The sequence below is a fragment of the Piliocolobus tephrosceles genome, chromosome 6, assembly GCF_002776525.5.
Source record: "Piliocolobus tephrosceles isolate RC106 chromosome 6, ASM277652v3, whole genome shotgun sequence".
Classification (NCBI taxonomy): Eukaryota; Metazoa; Chordata; class Mammalia; order Primates; family Cercopithecidae; genus Piliocolobus; species Piliocolobus tephrosceles.
In genome coordinates this window covers 102,804,576-102,823,033 of record NC_045439.1, presented here as the reverse complement: position 1 = coordinate 102,823,033, position 18,458 = coordinate 102,804,576, and the positions used below count along the sequence as shown (strand labels likewise).

The 18,458-nt window shown below is 47.0% G+C and overlaps 1 protein-coding gene across 3 annotated transcripts in view; it reads right to left on the bottom strand.

The window, feature by feature from the left end:
• The window catches only part of CA12 (carbonic anhydrase 12), a 58,479-nt gene extending 53,277 nt beyond the window's left edge, over positions 1-5,202 (bottom strand). Inside the window, exon 1 of one of the 3 annotated variants that reach the window (XM_023185322.1) lies at positions 4,968-5,202. In XM_023185322.1, coding sequence (XP_023041090.1) covers positions 4,968-5,052 — 85 coding nt within the window. In that variant the 5' untranslated portion in view covers positions 5,053-5,202. The remainder of the gene's footprint in view (positions 1-4,967) is intronic. The other 2 variants (XM_023185324.1, XM_023185323.1) reach the window with 2 other exon arrangements.
• Between the last annotated feature and the right edge of the window lie 13,256 nt (positions 5,203-18,458).

Sequence of the window (18,458 nt, the reverse complement as noted above, 5' to 3'; positions counted from 1 at the left end):
CTCTCTCTTTCTCTTTCTTTCTTTTTGTGAGACAGGATCTCACTCTGTCACCCAGACTGGAGTGCAGTGGTGTGATCGCAGCTCACTGCAGCCTCAACCTCCCGGACTCAAACAATCATCCCACTTCAGCCTCCCTAGTAGCTGGGACTACAGGTGCACACCACCACACCTGGGTAATTTTTGTATTTTTCATAGAGATGGAGTTTCGCCATGTTGCCCAGGCTGATCTCAAACTCCTGGGCTCAAGTGATCTGCCCACCCCAGCCTCCCAAAGGGCTGGGATTACAGGCATGAGCCATAGCACCCAGCTGGGAAAAAGGTTCTATTTGAGGAAGCTGCAATCCACATCTGAGTTAGAATTCCAGGGGTAGTAGGAATGTGTAGGCAAAGCCCTGCCAGAAATAGAACAAAAGTCATCTACTACTTCCTACTCCACACCCTTCATGCATAAAGGTTCTTCGTTCCTATGTCAAAAAGGTCTTTTTCACAAGTGCAGAACTGTGCTCTTGTGACCCTGCTTGCCGGCCTTCCTCTTCATGTCTGAGGAGGGGACCCTGAGTAGAGACACATCCCACTGTGCGTCTCAGGGGACACGTCCATGAGGGGACTGTGCAACTCCTAAATCCCTCCCTCCCAACTTTTCCCAGGGTCTCCGTGGTTATCGGTCCACAAGTGTACTGAGGGAAAAGCATTTCTCTCGTGGGAATTAGTTTGCAGTAAAACTTAACTGACAAGCAATCTGGTCACTTATCACTCCTGGCATTTCCTACTCAAGCAAATTGTGTTTTTTAAAAGTTAAAAAGTGAACTTGCCTTTTTTTTTTTAAAGCTGGTTAAATCTCATATTGTTTGTTATTCTGTTCCATTTCTTTGCCTCAGTGTTTGTAATTAATTTCATTTTTAATTTTCAAATGTAATTGGTAATTTTTATCAAATTACACTTGCACATGGTTTAAAAAGTCAGATGGTTCTACAAGGCTGTTTAACAAAAGCCTCAGTTCCCTGACACTCCCTAACCATGTACGGCTCCCTAGAGCAACCACTTTGGATCTTTTTTAAATGATTCTTTTGCTATTATCTCCATATCTCCATATAACATGCTAATACTGTTTTACCTTGATTGTTTTAGGTTTGGGAATTATTTATTGACATCCCACTCTGGAAGAGAAGAGTTTAGATCTCTTTCTTTCACTCATAGCCCATCTCCTATATATAGGTGAGGAAATGAAAGTCTACTAAGGTGAAGTGTCCTGCCCAATATCACATTCCCATTAAGAGGAGTCCCACCACATTTACCATTAATTTACCATTAGCGCCGTGAACTTAGGGAATCTTCAAATCTCCTCAATCTTTGGAGTAGTTAAGTGGAGGAGTCCAGACCCCTTGGAGTATCTGATAAGTATTATGGACCTCTCCCAATAAAAATGTCCCTAAGCTGGCTGAGTGCAGTGGCTCAGGCCTGTAATCCAGCACTTTGGGAGGCTGAGGCAGGTGGATTACCTTAGGTCAAGAGTTTGAGACCAGCCTGGCCAGCATGGTGAAACCCTGTCTCTACTAAAAATACAAAAATTAGACAGGGGTGGAGGCAGGTACCTGTAATCCCAGCTACTCGAGAGGCTGAGGCAGGAGAATTGCTTGAACCTAGGAGGCAGAGGTTGCAGTGAGCTGAGATCGTGCCATTGCACTACAGCCTGGGTGACAGAGCAAGACTCTGTCTCAAAAAAAAAAATCCCTAAGCTTAGACACAGAAATTTTTATATACAATTCATTTCAGAAGGTCCACAGAGCCCCCCGAAACCAGCTATGGGCACATTGAGAGTTGAGCGTCCAAGATCAACCTCCCTTGAATTAGTAATTGGATGAAGACATTCAGAACCATAGGGAAACCAAACTTGTATGTGACCCCCAAGTTTACTGCTCACCCCTTTGCTGAAACACAATGAAAAGAAATAAAGAAAGCATTTCTTTAAAATCAAGGTATAGAAGACATAAAACCTCTTCTGGATATTTTTCTTCAGTCTTTTGTGTGAGGGGTTCACTAGCAAGATGTAATCCCAGACTTTAGAGATACAATAAGCCAGATCATTACTTCTTAGTAAGCAGAATGGTTGCAGGCCCAGGATGTAAAATTCCACAAGTAACAGAGGAGTTCACCCTTACTTTTCCCCTGAGGAGGCACAGGCCACTCCAGTGATCCTGGAGGCCACTGGAAACACATCTGCTGCCTGAGCACTGCTGCCTTGCCAGCAGTTTGCATTGCACCTGCTCTCATTCAAATCACAGCCTTACACCCTATATCTTCTTCTACCCTCCCCAGAGCTTGCTAATCGAGGTTTTCCCTATTGTTGGAGCTCCCATCCTCAGATTGTCGGAGCTCCCATCCTCAGCATCACACTCCGGAAAGTTCAGGGATAAAAGTCATAGAGTTGACACCTGGGACTGTGAGGTCTCAGTGATGACATAGAACTGGGGACTTGTTGAAAGGCAGCAGCCTTCAGAGCAACATTCCCTGCCCTCCTCTCTGTGAGTGAGCCGGCTTGGGACTCCAGACTTGGCACGTTGGGTATAAATGGCAGTGTCTGGAGGGGCTCAGGAGCTGGAGAAGGGGAGAAGCGGCATTGTAAAATGAAGGTGAGGATGGTGAGTCAAGGGGGTTCATCGGGTGAGGATCAGGGTCCCAGCTCAGATCTGACCTCAGGAAGACTTTCTAAAAGTGTGTGTATGTGTGCATGTGTGTGCGCGCGTGTGTGTGTGTGCATGTGCATGAAAGTGTGCTTTATTCAAGAATTGCACCCCCTGGTTCCCCACCTCTAGCTGTAAGAACAGAAGGCTTAACAGGATTAAACTGATTCCACAGGCAAGGCCAGACCAAGGCCTCGGTGGCATCCTGAGGGAACAGGCCCTTCCTGGAGGGGAATAGTTTCCTTCCAAAGGAAGGTTATCTGTTCCATCTGGGAAACCTGGAAGGCTCAACCTGAAGCCTGTTAGAACCTGTAGACCCAGCTGGTACTGAGCAGGGAGGTTCCCCAGGAGGGAATGCCTGAGAAAATGATATTTACCAAGATCTATATCAGAGGTCCTGGGCCCTGCCTGCTTCCTGTGCTGGGTGCTAGAACTTTCCCTGAGTAAACATCACCTGGGTAGCCCAAGACTGCCTGGCTCTCCACACCAGGTTTGCGCAGAGCAGCTCTGCAGAATTCACTGAAATGTCCCCCCAAAGCCACCGCAACTAAGAATTCCAAGGGTTTCTCCAGAACACACTTGACTTCACCTTATTATGCTCCCTCCTGGGCCCCTGACATTGTTCTCGAACATTCTCCAATGCTGGAAGTTTAAATGCACCAGGCAGAGGGCAGAGCACACTTTGACCCCATTACTCGGCTTAACTCCTCTCCACCCCCAACTTTGGGTTCATACTGACATTCTACACCTCAGTGATTTTTGCTTTGACCTGTCCTCTAAGGCAGTTAAAAACCCCAGGAAGCTGCATGAGAATTTACAGAATAAAAGCTGTGTTCTTAGAACCCAGGGGTAGGCAGGCTCCTTCCTCAGAGTGAGGTGAAAGTGGAGTTTTGACTGCAGGCTTCCCCAATCCCATCTTGCAGAATTGGGAGAGGAGATAGGAAGGAGGGAAAGGGAGAGGGGAGGAAGAGGGAGAGCAGAGAAAGTAGGGAAGAAAGGAAGGGGAGGGGGGAGAACAGGGAAAGACAGGAAAAGAGAGAGAAGGGAGGTGGAGTTGCCCCAGAGTGAAAGGAGCAACCAGCTATAGGAAAGAGGGCCAACTAACGGCTGTTTCTCCCTTTTGTCTTGGAGCAGCTTAGGACTAAAGAGATTTCCAGGGAAACTTTGGTCTCAGTGAACCTTGCGTAAAAGGAGGATACATGTAAAGTTTGTGGTTTTAAAACTTGATTTTGACTTTTACATCACTCCTTTCTCCCATCTACCTTCTGTTTCTCCCTGACCAGATGAGGGAGATAATATCAAACATATCATGCCAGTTAGTCGATTGGAATTTAATTAAGAGTTATCCAAAGCCTGGCTCCCCTGCCCTTCCCCATGGGCACCGTGACCTCCAAGAGAGGAGGCTCAGAACTTTTATGCTGCTGAGCAGGACATATTTCCCACCACTGCTGCCTAGCCAGGAAGAATCCATTTTCAACCATTAAAATCACTTTCGGTCCAAAATCACTTTCTTATTCCAAAAGATTAAGGAACCAGTCTTGGCTGTACACATGTTAGTTCACTGGCCCCGCATGAGCCCACAGTTCGGGTCCCCCCTGCCACCTCCTCCTGCCACCCCACTCAGCCTCCATCCAGTCCCTCAGCCTCCAGACCTTTGGGATTTAGTGTTCTAATTACAATCAGAAATAAGGTGTGTGTGTGCGCGCGCGTGCGTGGATGCGTGTGTACGTGCACACACATGTACGTTCAGCATCGTAGAGCCCTCCTGGAGAAAAACAATGATTAAGAATGGGATGCATCATCCCTTTGACTTGTAGGTAAGACTTAATGGTAAAGATCCTGTTCTCCAAAGAAAAGCGCCTACCACTGTCTGCGGATTCTGCACAGGGGTACAGCAAACCTTTCTCTGTGCTTACTCCACTCAAAATGCCACAGTCACCTCTCTACTTTCAAACGTGGATGGGGGAACACTGTTTTAAATCTTGGCTTTGCCTCTCTTCCCTGGTTAGCAAGTTCGCAAGCCACATCTTCAGAGCTGGCGGTGCTCGGGAGTACACGCAAACATTTTAACACTAAATCTGCGCCAACCGCCACTAGAAAGCAAAGTGCTTCCAGCCCCAACCTTAGCAAAGGAAAACGGAGCATCCTTTCTTGAGACTGTACTATTTGGTACTACACCTTCCCTGCTCCCCCCAGCAAAGATTTTACTTTATCATTGAAGAGCCTTCAGTCCAGGGGCGGTTAAGCGCTCAGGAGTGTTAGGAAAGAAGCAGGCGGAAACTTTACCGTTCGCTGGGGCCGGGCTGGAAGGCTGTTCCTTTAAGAGCACCAGCAGGAGCACGGCCGCCGCTTGCAGGCTGCTCTGGGGCATCTTCGCAGGCTCCTGCAGGGCGGGCGCGGGCTGTCCCGGGGGCTCCCGGTGGCCTCTCACGCTCCAGCCGCACACAGGGACCGCGTGCGCGCAGCCCGGGTGCCGTGGCGAGCACGTCCGCCCTTCGCTCTCCTGGCTCCCCCGGGCTGCTTTTATGGAGCAACTCAACCCCAAACACTGATGTCATCGTGCGGGGAGGGGGTGGGGGAGGAGAACGCCCTGCCCACCCGAGGGCTGGCGCCCCAGATCCTAGGTGAGTTGTAGCCTTGACTTCAGCCGCGCTCTGCGGGTCGCCGGCGCTCCTCCCGGCCAGGGCTGACCTGGGAACCCAGTTCTCCGAGGAGCTGCTGGCAGGCGTGGGTGAGATCCGCCTGCCTCACATCCAGAAGGGTGCGTCTAGGGATCCCGTCAGTGGCATGCCCTTGGTCTGTCACTGGTCCTGTAACAGCCCACTGTTCACCTTGCCCGCTGCTTAGACAGAGCCCATTTATCAAGACGGGGGAGTTGCAATGGAGAAAGTAATTCACGCAGAGCTTGCTGTGCCAGAGACGGGAGGTTTTCCTTCTTTTGTTTGTTTGTTTGAGATGGAGTCTCGCTTGTTGCCCAGGCTGGAGTGCAACGGCGCGATCTCGGTTCACTGCAACCTCCGCCTCCCGGGTTCAAGCGATTCTCCTGCCTCAGTCTCCCGAGTAGCTGGGATTACAGGCACATGCCACCATGCCCAGCTAATTTTTGTATTTTTAGTAGAGGTGGGGTTTCGCCATGTTGGCCAAGCTGGCCTTAAACTCCGGACCTCATGTGATTCACCTGCCTTGGCCTCCCAAAGTGCTTGGATTATAGGCGTGAGCCACCGCGCCCGGCTAATTTTTGTATTTTTAGTAGAGTTGGGGTTTCACCATGTTGGCCAGGCTAGTCTGGAACTCCTGACTTCAAGTGATCCGTCTGCCTCGGCCTCCTAAAGTGCTGGGATTCCAGTACTCAAATCAGTCTCCTCAAGCATTCCGGGAGTTGTTTGTTTGTTTGTTTGTCGAGATGGAGTCTCCTTCTGCAACCAGGCTGGAGTGCAGTGGCGCGATCTTGGCTCGCTGTAACCTCCGCCTCTCCGATTCAAGCGATTCTCCTACCTCAGCCTCCTGAGTAGCTGGGATTACAGGCACGCGCCACCATGCCCAGCTCATTTTTTTGGTATTTTTAGTAGAGATGCGGTTTCACCACTTTAGCCAGGCTGGTCTTGATCGCTTGGTCTCGTGATCCGCCCAAAGTGCTGGGATTACAGGCTGCGCCCCGCCTCTGGGAGTTTTTAAAGAGTATTTGGTGGGTAGGGGCTTGGGACTCTGGGAGTGCTGATTGGTGAGGTTGGAGATAGAATCACAGGGGGTTTGACTTAAGGTTTTCTTGCAGTCTTCTGTTCCTGGGTGGGATCCCAGAACTGGCTGAGCCAGATCACACGCCGTCTGAGTGGTGTCAGCTGTTCCATCCAGTGCAGGGTCTGCAAAATAGGTTTTACAATAGTGATGTTATCTCCAGCAGCAATTTGGGAAGGTTCAGACTCTTGCAGCTTGACACTGCAGGGCCCCTAAACCATAATTTCTAATGTTATAACTAATTGACTAGTCTTACAAAGGCAGACTGGTCCCCAGGCAAGAAGGGGGTCTTTTCAGGAAAGGGCTATTAATGATTTTGTTTCTGAGTCAAACCATAAACTGAATTCCTTTCTAAGGTTAGTTTGGCCTGTGCCCGCAAATGAATGAAGACAGCATAAAGGTTAGAAGAAAGACTGAGTCATTTAGGTCTGACCTTTGTCACTGCCATAATTTCCTCAGTTATAATTTTTGCAAAGGCTGTTTCAGCCCTACTCAGAATCCCCCAAGCACAGTGCTATTTGGGCAAAAGCCTCCTTCACGTTTTTTCTTTTCTTCACGTGCCTGTCTGGACTTGGCACAGGTTAAGGAACTGGACAAGACAGCTATGCTCAGATGAGTTCAGTGCATCCTGATTAGGTTTGTACCTTCCAAGTTTAGATGCAAAGAGATGAACTGAGAATAGGAGAACAGCACAGTGGGGTACACATGAAGAGCTTATTACAATTCCCCCTAGTAACAGGTAAGTAGTTCAATACATCATTCCGTCCTCACTAGGAAGCTGGGGGAGAGGGTCCCTCTTCTGGGGTGGCAGCAGAAGAAAGGGACTTACATTATTTACTGAGGACCTGCTGTGTCAGGCACTTTTTGGGGGTGCTCAGAACACAATACCCCAAAGTATGGCACCTTGGCATGCTGAGTACTTCGAACTGAAGGAAACTGAGAAGGCCCCAGAAACAAGGTCTCTCTGACCTTCTCCCATCCTCCTGTCTCCTTTCCCTCCTTCTCCCACCAAGTGAATGGTAGAAAGCAGAATCCCTCTTCCCCAGGCAGCTCATAGAAACTAGAGCCCCTCTGCTCCACAGCAAGCCATAAAACCTAGAAAGGTCATTCTCTCCCCTCTCCCTTTGCCCTTAAAGACCCTCATTCGAGAGGGGTCCTGCCCCACACCCAGGAGAAAGCAATGCTACACAGAGAGGTCAAGAAGGATCGGAACAGACAGGCCTTGCTGGGTTCCCCTCAGTCTATCACTATGAGATCACACCCTTCTGTTCAATCACATTTCTACACAGCCATCCACATTCTTCATCAAACCGAAGCAGAAACACAGTTCTCCCTCAGTCTTTGGGTCTTCGTTTCTGAAGTCTCTTGTGTCACATACAACTGAGATAAATAACAGTCATTGTGCTTTTCTCTTGTTGGCCTGTCTTTTGTTATTTGAGTGTCAGCTGTGACCTTTATGATGGGGGAGGAAAGGGATCACACCTTTCCATCCCTACGGGCTGTGCTAGATCTTGTGTGTCTTGGTCTGGCTCAGTGTCCGAGCTGTTTCCAGTGCACATTATCATCACCTGTTGCTCACTTCTGCCCACTTTTCTCACATGTCTGAATGCTTTGAAATGTGTGCACGCCACTATCTAGTCATATACATGTGCTTCTGATGCCTTTTATATTCAGCCTACGTCCAGTTGTTAAGTCAAAAGTCTTCTTAACCTGCTGCCCCTAATACCCCCTAAATCTTCCCGCTGCTGTTGCCACCACTGTGGTCATTTGTGATTCTGGCTTCCCTGGGCCCTCCGCGTGTCTCTGCACCGCTGCAGGTGCCAGGCTCAGTTTCCTCCCCTCTCTATGATCCTACCTGCTGCTGCCTATGCATACCGCTCAGGCCACATGGGCTGTGGAAGGGTGTCCACCCCAGTCCTGGTACAGGACCCCCGAGTTTGTGACCTGGCCCGTCATGCCCTCTTCCCTTGGCCACAGCAGCCTTCTCTGATCTCACGTCTGTGCTGACCCTCAGCCTGTGCACACTCTCAGGCCAACCTTACTGACCAATGAAGCCACTTGTCCGTGGTGGGTTTGAAGGGATGGAGTAGCTTCTCCTCCAAGAGCCACCAGGAAGCAGATGCCACCCACATTTCAAGGGGTGTTACTGCTCTGTCCCTACCAGCTCAGCTACTGTGTGGGTTAATAAAGGGCTTTGAAGTCTCCTTAAGGAAGTTGTTACAAAGACAATCTTGTTACAAGCACTTCCAGACCACAGTAGGCTTAGGGATAATCTTTTCTGCCTGATAGAGAGCCTCAAGTGAGCTCTGGAGTGGTGCAGGAGTGTTTCTCTTGTTCTGATTTGTCATCGAGGGCAGTCTGTCTGTTTAGAAGATTAAATGGACTAGAGGAACACAGCTTGGGGAGAAACCACTGCAGGCTCAAAGAGGCAGAGACTGAACCTGTGGAAGGGAAATCACCTGTTGCGCATGTCACAACCAGTTAAAGGTAAACTGGGCCATGCACACACATCTGGCATTCCCACTCCAGGTGTTCACCCATCATGTCTGTCTAAACATTAAGTTCAATGTCTCCTTGAACATGTACCTCTAAGTGTTCTCCAGAGATCCCCAGAGATGGAGAGGTTAAAAAGGCAGAAACAGGTGGACTTCATAGACCAGTAAGGCTAGATTGTGAACTAGGTTTCATAGACAGAATGAACAGGGCTGAGATGTTTACTGCATGTCTGTGTCAGAAACTTGGTTAATTAGTAAAGAATGGATAGCAATTAAAAGGGAATTGAGCATGTAAACTGAGACCCAGTTGCCCTAGTGCTTTGAGAGAATTATTATTATGAATGGAACGACTACAGGTATTCAAGTTGAATGTCAAGGATCCCCCCTGACAAACACCACAGACCCAACCAGCTTAGGTTCCCAACTCTGGGAATCCTTTGTCTGCTTCCTGAGGCTTGTGCAGATGAACATGCAAGGGCTTGCTGTGCCATCATCAGCTGGGGCTGTTGTCAGCCAATAAATAACCCATTGCTCAATGAGTTAAGGTAGAATGTAGACCTTCTGCACTCAAAATGTGGCAGTTGGCCACCAAATGACATGCCTAGACAGGGAAAGGTACCCCCTAGGATGTTACCATCAGAATAGACATGAGGGTGAGGCTGGTGAGTCAAGGGGCAGAGAAGCAGGAACGAACAAGGATTTGGTGTTAGGAAGTCTGGGCTGGCTGAAGTGCCTGCCCCACCACTTCCTCAATGGCTGACCTTGACAGTGATGCAAGCTTTCATCCTCTGTAAAGTGATGGTGTAATCTATACCCCTGGGTCATCATAGAATTGATATATGGTTGGAAGGTGATAAGGCCAGTGAACATTTTCTTCATTCATTCATTCATTCATTCATCTTCTATGTGCCAGGCACTATGCCAGGCTCTTGGAGAGTGCACAAACATAAAACAAATAATCTCATGGATAACTATATAATTACAACTCTAATAAGTGCAATAGAAGGTTGAGACATAACTGAGAGGGGCCCACTCTGTCCTGGGGCGGTGAGGAAGACATCATCAGTGTAAGGATTATGTTCTATGACTTTATAAAACCTTTGAAATGCACAGCACATACCAGGCTCTTCTTTCCCAAACCTAGTGCCATTTGGTGGCATTTGCGCCGACATAGTAAGTTGTTAGCCTTTCAGGCATAAAGGTTAGGGTATAGAGAATTTTGTTTCTTAAGGTGATAATTTTATTTCTTAAGATAAGAATGAACTCTTCAAATGGTGTCACTCAGTTGGGAACGCACCTTTATATGGAGCTAAAGAAAGGACTGCAGAGAGGAAAATGGACATTTATTGCACCTCTGTTTGCCTGCCCCTGTGCTTGGCACTTTATTCTTACAACAACCTGCAGGGATAGTGTTAGGTTTGCCATTTTATAGATAAGGAATCTGAGGCTTGGAGAAGTTGAATCTTTTCTAGTTGATGAGGAATCCAGATGATTTTGTCTCCAAGGCCCAGGCAAACCCTTTTCATGGTTGTCCTACAGATGCCTCAGATTGGTACGTTTTCTTACTGGGTGCCTCTAAGAGGAGGATTCTCTGGTTTTCCTTCTTTTCTTTTTTCTTTCTTTCTTTTTTTTTTTTTTTTTTTTTTTTGGACAGAGTCTCTCTCTGTCATCCAGGCTATAGTGCAGTGGTGTGATCTCTGCTCACTGCAACCTCCACCTCCCGGGTTGAAGTGACTCTCTTGCCTCAGCCTCCTGAGTAGCTGGGACTACAGGCCTGAGCCATCACGCCTGGCTAATTTTTGTATTTTTGGTAGAGACGGGGTTTTACTATGTTGGCCAGGCTGGTCTCGAACTGGCCTCAAGTGATCTGCCTGCTTCAGCTTCTCAAAGTGCTGGGATTACAAGCATGAGCCACCATGCCTAGCCTATGGTTCTCCAATTTTCTAGATGCTGTGATCGTTTATTTGTTGATCAGAGGCACATGTACCAATTCTAGCAATCAAATAATGCTCAGCAGGGGATATGGCTGTGTCTGAGGGACCAAGGGACCCTGTATCATACTCTCTGATCAGTGGATAGAACATTTGCCAAAAGGAGAGCTCAGAGCTTTGAATCGACACAGGTCTCAAGCAAAGGAAGGAGAATGTGAGCCATACCACATAGCTCTTTTGTTATATTAATGAGCTCTGCTTTGACCTAGGAAGGCCAGACAAGACAGAGGCAGAGAGGGAATGGGGAGGAAGGGAGAAGAGGGAGGGAGGAAGGGAAGAAGGAAGGAAAAGGCTACATGATATCCTTTGGGCAATGGCTGAGGGAACCTCTAGGCCAAGACTCACATAGACCTATTGATCTGGGTACCAAAGTCTGTGTTTTAAAATATAGCCAGTTTTGTAGTTTTATTCACATTTGCTTCTTCCCCTTCACAGTAATGGCTTGGAGGCATAACCCCTGTGTGAACCCTGGCTGCCCTGCTCAATTTCAGGCAGGATCAGTTGGAGGACAGTGTGACCTGGAGGAAAGGATGCCAGGCTTCTGACTCTGCCAGGAGCCAGCAGTGGAACGTCAGCAAGTCTTTTGCCATGTCTCTGCTTCTGTTTTCTAATCTGTAAGTCGGAATAAGAATGTCTAACTCCACACAGGGTTGGCAGTGGGATGAGAGCGCTATGGGAAAAACAATAAATAACAGCATTTGTCCTACATAAGATGTAACTCCTAAGAGTGGACTGCACAAGAAAGGAAGTGTGTTTGAGCTCAGCTTTGGTTTACTAATCTAAGAAAATAAAAACTGGATTCCAACAAGGGATTGTAAACTCTCACCCCATACCTGACACCAGTTACCACAATGACTCCCGTCTGGTTACTTGTTCCCTGAGTCCTTCAGCTCCTACTTCTGTTGAGTGGAAAATCACAGCTCTTCGCTGGGACTTTTATAACGCACTCTGCGTGATTAATTTAAACATAATAATTCAAATTTCTATGCACGGGGAAACTCAGCACTTTATGTGAAGTAAACCTTGGTGCAAAAGTGTCACCTCTTTCCAGGTGCATTATTCACAATGTCATGGTTAGCTGACACTCAGACATTTAGGAGATATAATTAGACTGTAATGGCATAAGGTTTCTCACAGCCTTCTCTTTTTTCACACCTACTGGGGAACCCACTCTCCTCTAGCCTCAGGAATTTGGTCCATATCCTTCCTGTTCTTCTTGTTCTCAGTCTGAAGCACTGTCCTCTCCCACCCATCTTCTAAACCACAGTGTATTCACAGGCCGCATTCCAGTGAGCTCACAAGTGCCAACCTGAAGTGAGTAGTGCTAATATCAAGTCTGACAACTTCCGCTCGGAGTCAGGCAGGCAGAATGGTATAGGGGGCAGAGCTTTGGCATCATCTGAACCCGGGTTTTGAAACTCAGCTCCACCATTCACCACCCTGTGTGACTCTGGGCCACTCAACCTCTTTGAATCTCGATTTCCTCCTGGCTAAACAGATGAGAGTCCAGCTGGACGTGGTGGTTCATGCCTATAATCCCAGCACTTTGGGAGGTCGAGGTGGGTGGATTACCTGAGATCAGGAGTTCAAGACCAGCCTGGTCAACATGGTGAAAAACCCCGACTCTACTAAAAATGCAAAAATTAGCAGGGCATGGTGGCCCATGCCTGTAATCCCAGCTACTCAGGAGGTTGAGGTGGGAGAATTGCTTGAACCCGGGAGGTGTAGGCTGCAGTGAGCTGAGATCACGCCATTGCACTCCAGCCCGAGCAACAAGAATGAAACTCCATCTCAAAAAAAAAAAAAGAAGAGAAAGCAAAAAATAGAGGGTCCTAGAGTAAGTATACCCCAAAGGGAGAAAGGGAGGAATACATTTAATCAGCTAGGCATATGAAGAACTTAGCATGGCGGCACATAATGAGTACTATGCAGCGGTCTTTTTCCTCTGTAGAAACATCCTGACTGGATGAAGGAGGGCTGTTTCTCCGAAAGTTCCAACCCTGGTTTGGGAAACCCCATCAACTTCCATGAACCCTCAGGGAAGAATGAGTAGAGACTTCCAGATATCCCTTTCCCCCACACATTGGCCTCTCATAGAATGTAACTTTGGTCATAGCAAACCCAGTCTTACTACTGAAATAAATTGAAGTCTTCTAAACAAGTAGGCTTAGAACCTCTTTACCACAGGAAATGCCTGATCAGTAGAATTTTGTAGCTAGAAGGTATTCCTGAGCTCAGAGAGGCCACATATTATTGAAATTATTAGTAATTTCCTCTTGCTTGGGTACTCAAGCTCTCTACCATTGCAGGAATTCATGAGCTGACTGCTTCATTTCAGGTGCTTCCAAAGAAAACTGACAAGCAACCCCCAGTTGGCTGCATTTTAGTTTGCATTCATCTCCACTGGGTGTAGGGTAATAGGAGCATGTAGCACAATTCTGCTTCTCTTCCAGCTGGAGTTTGTAGACTGAGCCAGGCCACCTTGTTTAGGCTCTAGTGACTGACAAGAGCTCAGTGGGCTGGAAGCCTAGTGCAGTTAACACTGCTGGCTTTGTAGCGTGGACAGGTGAAAGCTAGTAAGCTTCCCAGTAGACCAATTGAGCTGAGTTGCCTCTCTGGCTAGAAGCCAGCCCTGGCAGGGATCCAACTTCCTCTCAAGCGCTGAGAAAGGGCTCAGGTGTATCTGGTGGCTGGCAGAGCAGGTGGGCAGCCAAGGCTTCATAGTTCTCACCCACAGCAATTCAGCTAGCGAACTAGAGACACTTTCCCAAGGAGACAGTGTGGCAAGCCCACTGAAATGAGTGAAGAAATCTTAGCTACAGAGTTCCTTCTTTATGCCTGCCCCACTTGAAATGAGAGTTTGGGTCTCCTTTCACTGTGATTAAAACTGGATTATTTATGCTGGCGTCACCATTTTTTGACACAGCTATGCAAAACTTTTTGATCTTACATGTCTCTGTTTTCTTTACTATCCAGGATTTTGTGGACAGTAGAAATGATAGCAAGATATAGTTGGAGTTCTTAAAGAATGTTCGAAGAATCAGAAAGTTCAAACCCCAGAAACTTGGCCTCTCTTTACAAACTTTGTTTCCCCTGAGGACAGTGGTGAAGGGGAAATACCTCCTTAACTCCATTTTTATGATAGGGATTATGCCACTTAATCCCAGTGAATATTTGTAAAATTATTTAGAGACATTTAGGAATGACATCATAGTCCATAATTACAAAGTGTATTGGTGCTTGTAACTGTAGAGACGTTTGCTTTTAGTGGGGGCATCAGACCTGTCTGATAAGAAGGCTCTCTGGGTTCATATCACCCCTGAGAAATCCCAGTTCACAGGAAAGAAGTCAATTCAGAGGCAGTGAATGAGAGAAACCCCATTATAATAGGTCTTACATAACTAGCCGTCAGCAGAAGGGAACTGCTAAAAACCGGGGGAAAGGGCACAGAAAAGGTGTGGAAGGAGCAGTGCTAACTTGCAGCCATTGTCCCAACAAGAAGGAAGGTGCAGGGAAATGAAAGATAACTCCATGGCCTCCTCCAGGGCGATGAGCAACATGGTGCTTTTGTGAAGATTCCACCCAGAGCGTCTGACACTGGGTAAAGCATGCCTGGCCAAGACTGGAGACTGGAGACAGAATTTTTTTTTTTTTTTTTTTTTTTTTTTTGAGTCTGAGTCTGGCTCTGTCACCCAGGCTGGAGTGTAGTGGCACGATCTCAGCTCACTGCAACCTCTTCCTTCTAGGTTCAAGTTATTCTCGTGCCTCAGCCTCTCAAGTAGCTAGGATTACAGGTGCTTGCCACCACGCCCAGCTAATTTTTGTATTTTCAGTAGAAACAGGGGTTTTGCCATGCTGGCCTGGCTGGCGTCAAATTCTGGCCTCAAACTCCTGGCCCCCAGTGATCCACCTGCCTCGGCCTTCCAAAGTGTTGGGATTACAGGCATGAGCCACCGCACTCGGCCTGGAAACAGAACTTTAAATGTTGAACTGAAACAGGGAAACATCTCAGCCAAGTGAGTTTTATAAAAAGTTATTAACAGAACTTTTTTTTTTTTTTTTTTTTTTTGAGATGGAGTCTCGCTCTGTCACCCAGGCTGGAGTGCAGTGGCCGGATCTCAGCTCACTGCAAGCTCCGCCGCCCGGGTTTACGCCACTCTCCTGGCTCAGCCTCCCGAGTAGCTGGGACTACAGGCGCCTGCCACCTCGCCCGGCTAGTTTTTTTGTATTTTTTAGTAGAGACGAGGTTTCACCGTATTAGCCAGGATGGTCTCGATCTCCTGACCTCGTGATCCGCCCGTCTCGGCCTCCCAAAGTGCTGGGATTACAGGCTTGAGCCACCGCGCCCGGCCAACAGAGAACTTTTAAGAGAAAAAACCCTGATAATCCAACCTACCAGATAATGACTCTTCATTCTTACGTGTTCCCTTCTTCTTGTCCATGCCAACAAAGAAATTATACCTGGTTACTTTTCTGGAGAAAAGATACCCTATTGGATATAGGGTATCTGGAGAAAATACCCTATTGGATTTACTACTTTTGAAAAACTAACATTGGATTATAAACAGCTTCCCACATTTCTACATAGTCTTCATTATTTTAATATTGATAAAATCTTAAGACAATTTCCAAGAAGTCATGAAGCCTGGAAAGATTAGTGATTTAAACCAGGGAGTCAAATTTCTTGAGTGACTTCCTCTAGAAGGTCAGGGAACTCCTGGAAGAGCAGCAAAGCTACAACTTGAAGGATCCAGATACAGATGACAATAGGTAGACTGTTGGTAAGTCAGTGGCTTGATGGCTTAATGGAGACAACAACAGGAGGTGAGTATACCCATAGGGCTGGCCATGCTGGGGGAGGGAGCCTACTAGAATGGGTCCAAGCCCATTGCCAAGAGCAGAAACCACCGTAGTGGCTGTCAAGGAGGCTTCATTCTAAGTCTACATGCTGAACAGTGCTTCATCAGCAGACTCTCTGAAGAAGCTTCTGCACCTTGTAGCTCTCAAAAGAGATCAAAAGCCATGACCAAGACTGAGGGAAAGGTGGGGGAGTTGTGGGAGCTGGACACAAAGGACATTTAACTCCTTGTCCCACTTCCAGCAGCTGCCAGTCATCCTTCTCCCACTCACTCCTGGCTCTCCTTTGCTCTCTTCTCTATTTTTTTTTTTTCTTTTTTTTTTTTTTTTTAAGACAAGGTCTCACTCTGTCACTCAGGCTTAAGTGCAGCGGCATGATCATAGCTCACTGCAGCCTCGATCTCCTGAGCTCAAGAGATCTCCTACCTCAGCCTCCCAAAGTGCTGGGATTACAGGTGTGAGCCACTGTGCCCAGCCTTCTCAATTTTATTTACTTCTGTCCCTTTAACTGACTCCATCCCTCAGCCTGAAGAATCAATGGGCTGTGGTCTCTGGTTCCATACTCTACGTGCTGTCCTGGGGGATCTAAGGCAGAGGTCAGGGCAGGAATGAACTCAGATATCACGGAGAGATTGGTGAGAGCATTAGGAAGTTAGCAATAAAGATAGTGTTCTGGGGAACAGGTGACATTTTTACTTGTTCCACTTCTGTATTGTTTGGAGTTTTTTTAAATGGCAGATATGTTGCAAACTAAAACAATTACATGAAATTTTTTTTTTAATTGAAGGAGGTGAATGTTTTGTTTTCTAAGAGAAAGAAAAGAAGCTGTCGATAGTGCCAATAAAAGCAGCAGAAAGGTCACTGAGCGCATGTGCAAAGACAAGGTCTTGGACAACAAGTTCTGCAAACCACAGAATGCACAGAAACTAGAAGCCAGGAAGAGCACCGAGATGTGAGAAACGGTGACTGAATGATATGAGAAGGGCCATTTAAAGACTTTCACAGAGAGGACAAAGAGAGAGAGCAAGAACAGAAGGAGCTCCTAAGATTTGGGGAACTTGAGGCAAATAAATGGAATAAGGGCTAAGCGCAGTGGCTCATACCTGTACTCCCCCCACTTTGGGAGGCCAAGGTGGGCAAATCACTTGAGGTCAGGAGTTCGAGACCAGCTTAGCCAACATGGCGAAACCCCATCTCTACTAAAAATACAAAAATCAGTCAGGTGTGGTGGTATACACCTGTAGTCTCAGCTACTTGGGAGGCTGAGGCAGGCGAATCACTTGAACGCGGGAGGCAGAGGTTGCAGTGAGCCGAGATGATACCACTGCATCCAGCCTGGGTAACAGACGGAGACTCCACCTCAAAATAATAATAATAATAATAATAATAATAATAATAATAATAATAAACAGAATAAGGAGAGCAGCCATTTCTGAAGCCAGGAGGAAATGTTTCAGATGGAGGGGAGCAGGCAAAAGAGAAAGACAAGAGCAGTGAGGAGATAGCCATTAGATGGCACTGAAGAGAAAACTGTTTGGAGTTCTGAAAATTTTTTATTGTGGAAAACTTCCCAATCCATATAAAAGTAGAGAATACATACTCAGGAGGTGGAGCAAGAGGATTGCTTGAGCCCAGGGGTTCGAATCCAGCCTGGGTAGCAGAGGGGGACCCCATCTTTTTAAAAAAAAAAATAAAGGAGACAGTATGGTTATAATGAATCCCTATATATGCATCACCCCTTCCCCAGATTATTTTGAAACAAATTCAAGACATCACATTATTGTGGTGGCTCTCAAATTTTAGCATGCGTTCAAATCCCCTGAAGGGCTTGTTAAAACATGGATTGCTGGGCTCCACCCACAGAGTTTCTGATTCAGTAGGTCTGGCCTGAGAATCTGCATTCTAACAAGCTCCCGTGTGATACTGATGCCGCTGATCTGAGGGCCACGCTCTGAGAACCATTGTAGTTAGAATTTCACCTACAGATATTTCTCTTTAAAAAGGACTGCCCTATTTAGACATAATCATGATGTTACCAGCACACATAAAAATCAATAGTAATTCCTTAATATCATGTTTTCCCAATTACCCTCTAAGTGTTTTTGTTAACCAATTGTTTGAACTGGGATCCAAACAAGGTCTATGGATTGCAATTGGTTAATATGTCTCTTTAGACTCTTTTCCTCTATGGGTAGAGTTTGAATGGGCAGCATGAGAGACAGTTTGAGCAATAGTTGAGAGAGATGTGCAGGTGTAATGAAAACAGTATAGGCCAGACATGGTGGCTCTCACCTGTAATCCCAGCACTTTAGGAGGCTGAGGCAAGCAGATCACCTGAGGCCAGGAGTTCGAGATCAGCCCGGCCAACATGGGGAAACCACGTCTCTACTAAAAAATACAAAAAATAGCCAGGCGTCGTGGTGGGTGCCTGTAATTCCAGCTACTCGGGAGGCTGAGACAGGAGAATACTCAGAGGCTTGAACCCAGGAGGCGGAGGTTGCAGTGAGCCAAGATCGTGCCACTGCACTGCAGCCTGGGCAACAGAGCAAGACTCCATCTCAAAAAACAAAAAAAGCACAAAGTTTGGTTTGGATCCAACCTCTACCACTTACTAGAGATACGTGAAGACAATGAAGATAATAAGTCTATTCATGGACTACTTTGACAATTATATAAAAATTATGCCTGTGGAGTGGAAT